Genomic DNA, 12,782 nt, shown 5'->3' with positions numbered 1-12,782 from the left:
ATATATATATATATATATATATACACACACACACACACACACACACAGCTGGTATCAGTTATTTAAAAATGTGTTATTATCATATTTTATTATAATTTTATGCAATTTTGTGTTTTCAAAAATATATACAAAACATATTGTATTGTATTGTATTGTATTATATTATATTATATTATATTATATTAGTCCCTTTAAAACCTGTTATTACACCTTATTTAAAAAAAAAAGTGAGTTGAACCATATTTTCTGTTGCTTATCAATATGAGAATCTTTAAAGGACTTTTTTATTAAATTCCCTAATTTCTTTCTCTTGTGCCATTTTTTCATTCTGTCTCTATGACTCTCTCTGTTCCTGCAGCGAACCACAGTGTGAAGCAGTGTCGGACGCCCTGTGCCCTGCGCTCTTCCTGTAGTGAGTGCACCAGTGGGAGCTCAGAGTGCATGTGGTGCAGTAACACGAGGCAGTGCGTGGACTCTAATGCTTATGTGGCATCCTTCCCCTACGGCCAGTGCATGGAGTGGTACACCATGAACAGCTGCCCACGTACGTCTGACTCTCATTTAGCGGATTCATGCCTGGCAGCTTGTGTCTTGTTTTCTCTTTGTAAATCGAAGATTGAACATTTGCATGTCTTCTGTTTATTGACTTGTAGTAGACAAAACAGTCTTTACAACTGTCATAAAATCAGTTAAGATGAATATACTAATAATAACTTTACCGTCAAGGGTTCACTTTGAGTTGGTTGCACTGCGTGACCCCTTTTACAAATGGGTGTGTGTTTTTATTGTAGCGGAGAATTGTTCTGGCTACAAGACCTGTGGTCACTGTTTGGACCAGCCTGGCTGTGGGTGGTGCACTGATCCCAGCAATACAGGACGGGGCCAGTGTATAGAGGGCTCTTACCGCGGCCCAATTCAAACACTGTTCCACGCCCCTTCCTCTTCAGGCCCCTCCCTCATTCCCGCCCCTCAGCCAATGCTGAACGTGAGCTTGTGCCCACTAGAGGGCAGCTACAACTGGTCCTTTATCCAGTGCCCAGGTAAAACTCATGTGACTTATATAAGTTGTTCTATATTGGTTGAGTTTGACAAGTAAAAAAGTATGAATGAATATTGTGATGATAAATTGAATTGGATAACAAAATGTCTCTTTGACGCTAATATACTTAAAACGTGTATAAAATTAAGCAACATTGTGAATATTGCAGTGCTTTTTTTGGTTATTAATAATATTTCTATTTAAAGAATCCTGGAAAAAAAAATCCATCACAGTTTCCACAAAAGTATTATACAGCACAAGCGTTTTCAACATTGATAATACTACAAAATGTTTCAGCATTTTAGAATAATTTCTTAAGGATCATGTGACATTGTAGAGTGGAGTAATGGCATCACAGGAATATAATACATTTTAAAATATATTAAAATAGAAATATATTATTTTAAATTGGAATAATGTTTCACAATATTACTGTTTTTACTGTATTTTTGATTAAATAAATGCAGCCTTTCATAAACATTAAAACAAATCTTATAGACCCACACATTTTGAACAATATTGTACTTCTACTAAAAAAAGTTGTTATTTGAGATAATATAAATTAAAATTATTAAATATAATTGGTTTTTAAAAAAAACTGGAAAACGTGCCTTGATCATTTAATTCTTAATTTAAACATTGTGACTATTATGAATGTTGAATAACCTTTTAAATCCATTTTAGAGAAAATGTAATTATCATAATGTACAGTGTGTATAGAAAAGAATCACTCCCTTTAAAATATTCACATTTTGTTGCTTTGCAGCCTGAAATGAAGACGGGCACAGTTTTTGTTTTATCCAGCTGTATTTACTCAGTGCAACTTATAACATCCAAACGAAAGATATAACACCAACATCAGAAAAAACAAACAAACAAAAAAACTAGAATGACTAGAGTTGGAAAAAGGATCACCCCTCCTAAAAATGACTTGTACACGCAATCAGGTGTAAAACAAAAACTGTGTCCGTCTTCATTTCAGGCTGCAAAGCAACAAAATGTGAATATTGTAAAGGGAGTGATTCTTTTCTATACCCACTGGAAATTGAAGCATTAAATAGCTGACAAAAACAACTTTTTAAACATAAATTGCTCTGGCGCTTTTTGTAGCTACTTTTATCTCAGTTTGACTTCAGATAATGTTGCTGTTTTATAATGTTGATCATGTTTTCTTCAGTTTTTCGGTTTGTTCCTCTCTCATGCAGCATGCCAGTGTAACGGACATAGCTCTTGTGTCAATGAGAGTGTATGTGAGAGATGCGAGGACCTCACCACAGGCAAACAGTGTGAGAGCTGCATCTCCGGTTACTATGGCGATCCCACAAACGGGGGCAGCTGTCAGTGTAAGTCTAAACACAAGCCCTTGTCAAAATAAAGTTGGCTTTTGCTGGCAGTTTGATAGGGTCTTAACTGGATGTGTGTGTTGGTCATTTGCAGCTTGTAAGTGCAACGGCCATGCCAGCATGTGTAACTCTAACAATGGCAAATGCTTCTGTACCACCAAAGGCATCAAAGGAGACCGCTGCCATTTGTAAGTGTGCGCACACACACTCGTTCTGCCTCAGTCTCATGAGGTTTTCGCCACTCTGCCATTATAAGTAATTTGTCAAATGTACGACGGATAGCTTATCGTTATCTTGTCTATATCAAACTCTGTTCTTTATAATTCTACTCATTTTCACTCTGGGCTTTTGTTTCATTCTGTCCCTCAGGTGTGAGGTAGAGAACCGTTACCAGGGCAACCCTCTGAAGGGAACGTGTTATTGTGAGTATGTCAGTGCAGCGGCTGATGGCTGTTCACATTGTGGCTAATTGAGTCATTTAGTCATTTTCAGAATTACTCATTTTCCTTATTTGACTAAATCAGACAGAAACCACAAACCTGCGCGTGCCAGTTAGTCTGTGAAAATGTCCAGATTTTTTTTTTCTCTGAGTAATCTGTTCAATATTATCTTTTATCCTTTTCCTCTTTCTCACACACAAAACTATATCTTTATCTCTGACGCACAGACACTCTGCTGATAGATTACCAGTTTACCTTCAGTTTGTCTCAGGAGGACGACCGCTACTACACTGCCATCAACTTTGTGGCAACTCCAGATGAGGTGCGTTATGCTGAAAAGACTTCACTGTTCAGAAAGGGCCTTTTTTTTTTTTCTTGTACAGTCATGGTCAACTAGGTGTCAATAAATCAAGGCTGACATCTTACCTTGATTTGCAAACACAACAAACCATATAGTGAACTAATTTGATTGATGTGCATTTGGACATCTGATGTTATTGTTATCAATAAAAAAAAATTTTTCCATACATTTATTCAGCATTTCACTGTTGAACAGAGGAAACAATAGAGCATCGAGGGGGTTTACCAAGGGCACATTCTTAAGTTAAAATTGAGCAGAAACACAATAGATCAGAAGCTTCTTGTCAGAAGGTTCCTCATGTACTTTGTGAGGTCCATCTTTTATATATATATATATATATATATATATATATATATATATGTGTGTGTGTACACACATATGGGGTCAGTAAAATATCTTTATGAAATTAATACTTTTACTCCGCGAGAATGCATTATTTTGATCAGAAATGACAGTTAAGACAGATTATATGTATTTTTTTTTTATCTTTTCTATTTATCAAATAATTTTTGGGAAAAAAGTACCATGGTTTCCACAAAAATATTAACAAAATATAGGGACTTTAAATGTAATGACTTATGAAATAAAAGGGACTTTTATTTGATTTGATTTTTTTTTTTTTTTTTGGAGTTGACACTCAAGCAGAAGACATAGATGTGCATCAATTTGCAAAGCGGATCATGCTGTAAATCGTGCTGCTAATATGTCATGGTATAAACGTTACAGCAGAATGTCTTTATAGCTTGTGAAAAAAGTTTGGGCCTATAAAAATACATTTTAGAGGGTGTATATTTTTATTTGATTCTTTCATATTTTGGCTTGTTTTGTCTGAATGTTTTTTGGGATTTCTCTTGCAGCAAAATCGAGACCTGGACATGTTTATTAATGCCTCAAAAAACTTTACCCTCCTGTCATGGGTGTGAGGGATTCTGGGGGGTTTTGACTTTTTTTTTTAATGGAAACCCCCTTTAATAAGCAGTACTTTTTGTAAGAATAACACAATCTGTTGACTTTTTTTTTTTTTTATTTTTTTTTTTTTTTTTGGAGTTGACACTCAAGCAGAAGACATAGATGTGCATCAATTTGCAAAGCGGATCATGCTGTAAATCGTGCTGCTAATATGTCATGGTATAAACGTTACAGCAGAATGTCTTTATAGCTTGTGAAAAAAGTTTGGGCCTATAAAAATACATTTTAGAGGGTGTATATTTTTATTTGATTCTTTCATATTTTGGCTTGTTTTGTCTGAATGTTTTTTGGGATTTCTCTTGCAGCAAAATCGAGACCTGGACATGTTTATTAATGCCTCAAAAAACTTTAACCTCAACATCACATGGGCAACCAGCTTTGCAGGTATGGAGCCCAGTCATCATGTGTTAAACATATATTGTAAGCACATAATAAATGCGCTGTGTGTGCTGTTGAATCTCTCTTCCTTCCTGTAACCCTGCATTTCTTCCTTTCTGAGCAGCTGGGACTCAAGCTGGTGAGGAAATCCCTATAGTCTCCCGCAGCAACATAAAGGAATTCAAAGACAGTTTCTCCAACGAGAAGTTCGATTTCCGTAGCAATGCCAACATTACCTTCTACGTGTATGTCAGCAACTTCACCTGGCCAGTCAAAATCCAGGTGAGAGGAGTCCAGTGACGTACACAGAAAAATATCACGGCTGTGTGTGTGTGAGCACCATTTAAACATCAGCGAGGGTCTTTGTGTTTTGTTTTGCTGTCTTATTCTCTCCTTCCGTCTGTAAATTCACACAGGCCGTGTCCTTTTATTATTTCTCATATATCTTTGGCCTTTTCTGTCTGGTCTGGAAATGATTTGGCAGAGCCGCCCCCCCTCTTCTCTACTCCTTTCCTCCTCTTTTCCTTTCCCCCTCCTCTCTTCCTTTGCTTTGGAAAGTGATCTAACTTACCCTCCTGTGCTAGGACGCTGAAACTCAGAGTTTGGGTTTGATTTTCCGTCCACTATTCTAGAGCACGTTCTCTCCTCAGCTCATGGAGAAAGGGTGAATTTCTCACAGGTAACGCCTTATTGTCTCTCTCGTTCGCCTTTCGCTTCTCTAACTGACCTTTGAATGCCACGTTTCATCTAACAGAGGTTGTATATGCAGATCCGAGCGCGAATGTGGGCGAGAGGGGTCGCGCCGTGGTAACTGGAGGACAGAGGGGCTGTTGTCAGGCGTTTAGAGGAGAACGACGAGAGGGTTTGGGCTGGAGAAAAACGCAGCGCTTGAAACCTGCTCTGTAAAGATGGCAGGCTGAGACTGAGAGTGTCAGAAGGAATATTAAGTTGAAACACATGGCTCTTTGAGAGAGAGAGAGACTGAGAGGAATAAGAGAGATCAGAAAGTTCAGAAGAGGCACAGTTCCAGCCTTCTGTTTCTGCCTCTTGTTTTCTTTTTGCCTTTGGTCAAAGATTCTGTGCAGCCCGTGTAGTTTTTGGCCAATGGAATGGAAGCGTGTATGCGTGTGAATCTAAACAAGAGTATAGTAGGAGCGTTCATGTGACGAGTTTCTGTATGCATGTTATTTAAAAGCAGAATGTGATTGAATCCCTCAAAAACATTTACAGGTCACATTTCAACCCCAAATCTAATTTTTTTCATTTTGCATAAAGACTTCTTTCTTATGAATCACATAATAGTGAAGTTCATTTAACTTCAAATTCTTAATAATACCAAAAACAGTCCAGACATTTTCCTTTGTGTTTGCATTTTTACATTTTTAATTGGTGTAAATAAAAATTCATGTAAACAACAACAAACGCTACCACTGTGTCTAAATACAGTTGAAATAGTATAATTATTTATTCACATAATTTTTTTTGGCTTCATTGTCATTGGGGTGAAATATGACTAAAGCTACCTTTCCAACATTCATGCGACTGTCAAATTTTGCACCCTGGAAGTAGCCTGTTACCCTCTGCTTTTTCACCATAGTAAAATGAATGAGTAATGAATGTATGAATATCCACACAAACAAGCAAATAACCGCCTTTAGAGCTGAAATAATGAAAAACAAAGAAAAAAAAAATAAGTAGGTTTTGTAGTGCTAATCAACATAATTATAATACCGTTATTATGGACATAATTCATAACCGTCCATTTTACAAAAGTAGTATTTATAAATAATGTTTTAGTGCAAATATGTTGGTAATTTGACCTCCCGGTCATAGTTTTGATTAGAGTTCTTCACGCCCGGTCGGTGTTTGCATACAGTCTAGCTGCAGAAGTTTACATATTTCTGCACAGTCAAAGCTCAGATCAGATCTGAAAATTCTGTATACACTAAAACTCTACACAGCTCTGTCATTTGTCGGAGAGAGTGGAAAGGCAGGTTTAGACACATTTTTGACAGGTTTTTGTGAGATTCAGCTGCTTAAAAAATGACACGCTTTAAAATACACTGGACTCATTCTTTTTAGCCCAGTTTAATGTTCAGAGACAAGTCTTATATTCATAGGTCGACTTCATGAGGAGTGTAAACACCAGAGCTGTGTCACGCTGTCAAAACATTGCTCTGTTTGTTTGAGCAGTGCGACATGTCAACTTCTGCCTCAGCCAATGGCACGAGTTTGGGGTGGGACTGGCTGTTTGTGCAGACAATGGCAGATGGGGGCAGAATGTAAAAAGTGTTTGAGACCTCAAACTTCAGAATCCAAATTTGGATTTTTGCGTTTCATAGTGGTTCAGAAATGACACACTCCTCCGTTCATCTTGTAAGAGTTATTAGCAAATGTCTGATTCTACAGGCTTATGTTCTGTCAGTGATGATTGCTGTACATTCGTTTTTTAGGTTTAATCCTCCTCCACGGATCACACAAAATAAAACAGACTTCATTTACACTGGTTAGCTAACCTTGGCAGGTGGACCAGAATGTTCTCTCTTGTTTAGATTGGGTAAGCCACATCATTATCTCTTAAAACATGACTAACAAGCTATGTATAGTGTTTACGTCACACACACCACATGAATGCCGTGTGAGACACAGGTTGTCATGTGTGAATGACAGTGATAAGTGGGATTGCTATTGTTTCATGTTGAATGTGTGTGGGTATCAGTGCTGTGAGTCAGGCCCCGTTTGTCTTTGAGACTGTGCGTCTGAATATGAGGAGGTTGTGGCGTGTGAGGGAGGTCGTATCAGCGCACAGCATCTGCTCAATGAGAGCTCTGTGTGAATTCACCCTCCATGCTGTGGACGTCTGGCAATGCTCTCTTTTACCCTGTTCTCTCCCTCTCCCTCGCTGAAAATCCTGTGCTTATTTTGGAAATGCCTGAAGGAATAGAGGAGGGAAGAGTGAGCTTGTTTGAAAGCAGGTAAAAGATGGAGAGAAAATGACTGTTTTAAAGTGGAAACTTCTCTGGTGTGTCCCCTAGACTCTGCCCTCCTTATGGTAGACGGCTTAAAGACTGCATCCATAAACAGAGAGCCAGGAATGATATAAAGCCATTGCACTGCTCATTTCAGTGGTATGAAATGAAAGGGTCATTTTAAACTCTCTTTTAACATAATTGTGGGCTTGTTTCATGTTTCACACGCTGGGTTAGTAATTAATTCTGACTTATCAGGTTTTCTTATTTCATGCTGTACGTTTGCGAATCCTGGGTTAACATTCTCATTTGCATATTTACAAGGTTAATAACACTGATTTGACAAGTACAGCTCGTAGTGAGCGTGTGACCAGTTTTAATAACAGCTTGACCATCTGGGTAAACGTCGACATGTAAATCTTCTCTGGTTGCCTTATATATTCTGAAAAATACTAGGAAGAAAAAAACTGAATGAAAATGCAGAGGAGCATTTGCCATCACTTTTCAATTCTTTTTTTCCTCCATTAGACACTAAACACAATGTGTGAAAGTTGTACAAGTGTTGTATTAATATCTAATGAAGTAAGCAATGATATTGCCTGTTGTTAAATAACTCCACATCCGCAGTGTTTTACACTCTATACTGGGGTTTTCAAACTGAAAGGGGGCCGTAAGGGAGTGCTAGGGAGTCCATAGAAAAAGTATAGAGAAAAACAGAAGAAAAAAAATAAATAGAAAATACTAAATAACCAATTAATTGGATTACTTAAAAAAATAATATTTTAAATAAAACAAATATTTAGTCAAATATATTTAAATAATTGTAAAAATATGTATTTCAATTTTATGATGTTTATAGAATTTAAATGGTATTATTTATTTAACAGTAACCACATGAATTACTTTGAACTTCTGAAGCCATAGATAAACATAATAATAATAATACATAATAATAAATAAATAAAAATTCCAAATTCCCCTGCTCTATACCTTTGGTACTGCAGTAGGACTTTAGCATAAAATATCAATCCTTTTGTGGAACAGGCATGAGTAACCCAGAATTAAAAGTGCTGCTCTTTTCAAAATTATAGGTTTGAAACATTGCTTAAAAGTGCTTTACCTGGTCTTAATAAATACACTAGCTCAGGGTTAATACTAGTGTGGAAAGACATTGCTCTTTGTCAACCTTTACTCTCTCGTTGTTATTGGAGGTCCGTCATAATAACATAGTCGTGCCAAAATAATATGATTACATATTTGAATTAGAATGGAGAGTCTGAAACTGTAGAGATGCTCTTTTCTCTTGATCATGTGTGGGGAGAGAAAGAGAGAGAGAGAGACGTATAGCAGCAGGGGGCAGTATTGGTACAGTCAGAAACTAAACATTTGCTCTCATGTCCTATTTAGACAACAAAAAACGCATGTACACAGAAGCGTGTAAATGAATGTTTTTCCTCCCTATTTAACACCCATTTCTCTTCTCCTCAGATCGCTTTCTCTCAACACAGTAACTTCATGGATTTGGTTCAGTTCTTTGTCACGTTCTTCAGGTAAGGCACTTTGCTTGTGTTATAAGCAAGCATATGAATTACTCAAGTCTTTGATGATCTTTGAACTTCTAACGCCACAGATATTCTCACATACCCATTTGAATCTAAATTTTGTAAATTTTTTAATGGAACACATTGGGCTCTAGTGTGTTCGGGGTGTGATTATGGCTCTAAGCTCTAATTCACCTCTGGAGGACTTGCTGTAATATGTTATTGATTCAGGAAGCAGGTGGCGTAGACCGTATATAGCAAATTCACCCCATGTTTCTGTCACATACACACATTCTCACACATTCTGCCATGCCGCTTGTTACACTTCTTACTGGTTCACTAACAGCAAAAGTGTGATTAAAATATGATAATCTCTCAGATGTGGTCATGCATCATGTATGAAGACGCATATGATTCATACACTGCATGTACACACACGTAACATACCAACTGTGGCTGTGGTCGGCCATGGTTCCTCATCATTAGTTATGTCAGCTCAGCCATGATAAATTGCACCAACTCTTCATGGCCTTGGTGTGTGTGCGCGTGTGTGTGGGTGAGCTATTCCCAAAACCCAGAGCGAATGTTTTTCAGCTCTGCACACATCTGCACTTATAAGGTATAAACATGCACCTACACATTTATGATTTCCTCACATACAGCCCAGTTTTCCTATACATGAGAGGCGCATTCATGAGCTTTGGCCCCGTTACCATGAGGATACCAACACTCCTGATCTTTAGCACACCTGCGGCTATGAAACTACCTCTAATTCATTAAACATGAACAGCCCCGTGTGTGCTTGAGATGTGATCTTGGCATGGCTCGGTTGGAACATGGTCATTTCATTGTTTTCCATAAAAGAACATCCAAAAACGTTTACTGATTGTCCTCTTCCATTTCCCATTTTGTCTTGTGTGTGTGTGTAGCTGTTTCCTGTCCTTGCTTCTGGTGGCAGCAGTCGTATGGAAGATAAAACAGAGCTGCTGGGCGTCACGGCGCAGAGAGGTCAGTGCTGTAGCATTTCCCTTGTTACCTGTGGAATTTCATTGACTTTCCCTGCCTCTTGCTGCTCTACACAGCTTTGAACCATCCCATTAATGTCACATCAGCATCTCTGAATGCTGTCAGTCAGGCTGGACAGATCCATCTGTTAGGCTGTTTTTGGACAATTCCACTAGAAGTTTGTCTCTGTCTTTTGTTTTTTTTTATCATTATTTGTTTTTTTCTTTAATGGCGGTTACTGATATCTTGTGAGCATTTTGTTGGTTTTATGCAATTTAGTTACATTTCAGCTACACAAACTATTTAAGTGGATTTATAAAGTTAGTATTAAGAAATATTCTCATGGTGTGAAGCAATTGGTTTTCTTAAATGGTTGGAGTGACCTTAGCTTTTTGGTTTTACAGTGTATACTTAATCATGAAATAACAATTGTTATTTTTATATGTAAATAACATTTAGGAACTGTGTTTGAAATAAATAAGGAGCAGTAAATTAGTACTGATACAAAAAACATGAGAAATGTATTTTTTAATTTGATTTTGTTATGCACACGGATGTCCTTTGCTTAGATGCATGTTGAAAAGCCACTAAAAGTAATTTATCCAAATATCATCAAATATATCTAAGCATTGATTTTTTTAGGTAGAATGTGAGCTTATTGATGCATTTCAGTGAATCTGCTTTTCTATTTCAGCCGTTCCTTCTGGTCAGAGGCTTTCCATATACTTAGTTCGTATTTAGTTTGGACAGTTACTTATATATTGGCCAGATATATATTGGCCAATTATTTGGTCTTTCTGGTAGCATTTTTTTTATAAATCGTTTCGGAAAACGTATGCTAGTCTAGTGGTTTTGAAATAGTCTAATATAAACCAGTGTTCAATTAGTAAAACTTAATGTGCTGTTAATCTACTTTTAAAACAATTTGTTGGTTGTCACCAGTAAATTAATTGATTTATTACATTGTGGTCAGATTTGTTAAAAAGAAGAAAAAGTGCTGGAATAAGATCCTTGATTTTACAGGCCCACAGAGACTGAAGAGGTTTGGTTTTGAAAGGTTTCAAGAGGCCAATTTAAACCATGCAGAGGTGTTTATAAGGGCTAATGTGAGTGTCCTTTAAAGGACCCTCTTCACCATCTGGCTTAGTGAAGTACTCTCATCCAATAAAAAGTGCTAATACTTTTTCCTCTCTTTCACACAACAATCAAACACGCGTTCATATGCGTACATGCACATCACTTCCTATCCCAGTCTTGAACGTTGAAGTTTTGCACTCTTCTGATCCTTTAACTTAAAGCATGACTTTTACTTATGATCTCCATGGTAACCAGACATAGAGTGCTAATTTAGGGTAAGCATAACCCAGCAAACAGACCCCTTAATCCTACGCTTGCACCTGATGATATATTTTTATGATTCTGATCCTATTCTTCAAGTAGTGTTCTTAACAAGTGCCTTATTAGCCTGGGGTGGCATAATGGTTGTGGAGCTTGAATATGCATGTTTATTTTATTTTTAGAATGTATAATTTATATTTTATTCATTTATTTCATGTATTATTATTGTGATTTTATTTATTTATTTATTTTTGCATAGTCTGAAATAGGCCACTTTCATAGTATGTAACCTACAGTGAATATGAGATATATAGCAGAATATACACAGGTCTGCAGTAGTTATCTGATATAATTTTTTTTCTTCATATGGGACTGGTTCGATGTCAAGTTGATGGTTACACTTTAAGTCATTCCTTTGGTGATGCAGAAATGTAACCAATATACAAATGCACAATGGTTATTGGCTGTTCTTAGAGTTGTTGTTGTTGTTTTTTTAAATAGTTGATAATGGATATAAAAAAACAAATAAATTATTTTAATTGTGAATGCTTATTTTCCCTATTTTCACATTTAAAGTACATTTGCTGTCATCTACACTTATTAAATGTTGATCTTTAAAACCCAATAATTGAATAACAGTAATTATAAAAAAAATTGTAACACTTTTGAATAGGGAACACGTATTCACTATTAATTAAGAGTTTTCCCTGAACAAACTCCTAATGTGCTGCTTATTAATAAGGTAGCTGTTAAGTTTAGGTATGGGGTCGGATTAAGGAATCAAAAATATGGCCATGCAGAATAAGGCATTAATATGTGCTTTATAAGTACTAATAAACAGCCAGTATGCTAGTAATATGCATGCTAATAAGCAACTAGTTAATAGTGAGAATTGGTCGTTGAAATAAAGTGTTACCAAATATTTATTTAGACAATTAAAGAATATAGAATTTCGAGATCTACCATTTCTATTAGCAATAATTCTAATATTGTTGCTTACCTATTTTTAATTTTCATTTTATTGTTAGTTTATACTTCCTTCATGTACTTTGTAATCAGTATTTCTATACTTTACATTGTATTAAATTGTATTAAATACAGAGGCGGACAGTAACCAAGTACATTTACTTGAGTATTGTACTTAAGTACACTTTTTGAGTATCTGTACTTTACTTGAGTATTATTTTTTCTGGGAACTTAATGACTTTAACTTCACTACATTTGAAAGACAAATATGGTACTTTTCACTCCACTACATTTCTATCAAGGTCCTCGAAGTAGAAAGTCGTTACACAGTGGTTCCCAATCCTGGTTCTGGAGAACCCCCAACACTGCACATTTTAGATGTCTCCCTATTCAAACACACCTGATTCAACTCATCAGCTCATTAGTGAAGACT

General features: G+C 36.5%; 1 protein-coding gene across 1 annotated transcript in view; it reads left to right on the top strand.

Annotated features, from left to right (window-relative positions):
• The window catches only part of LOC107733663 (attractin-like), a 39,481-nt gene extending 28,682 nt beyond the window's left edge, over positions 1–10,799 (top strand). The window contains exons 15-24 of the mRNA XM_016545394.1: positions 359–544; positions 792–1,040; positions 2,245–2,382; positions 2,477–2,570; positions 2,752–2,804; positions 3,050–3,144; positions 4,458–4,536; positions 4,655–4,812; positions 8,988–9,049; positions 9,970–10,799. Coding sequence (XP_016400880.1) covers positions 359–544; positions 792–1,040; positions 2,245–2,382; positions 2,477–2,570; positions 2,752–2,804; positions 3,050–3,144; positions 4,458–4,536; positions 4,655–4,812; positions 8,988–9,049; positions 9,970–10,093 — 1,238 coding nt within the window. The 3' untranslated portion in view covers positions 10,094–10,799. The remainder of the gene's footprint in view (positions 1–358; positions 545–791; positions 1,041–2,244; positions 2,383–2,476; positions 2,571–2,751; positions 2,805–3,049; positions 3,145–4,457; positions 4,537–4,654; positions 4,813–8,987; positions 9,050–9,969) is intronic.
• The last annotated feature ends 1,983 nt before the right edge of the window (positions 10,800–12,782 follow it).

Source organism: Sinocyclocheilus rhinocerous, unplaced genomic scaffold (assembly GCF_001515625.1).
Source record: "Sinocyclocheilus rhinocerous isolate Xijiao unplaced genomic scaffold, SAMN03320098_v1.1 scaffold789, whole genome shotgun sequence".
NCBI lineage: Eukaryota > Metazoa > Chordata > Actinopteri > Cypriniformes > Cyprinidae > Sinocyclocheilus > Sinocyclocheilus rhinocerous.
This window is presented reverse-complemented; position numbering and strand designations above follow the sequence as displayed.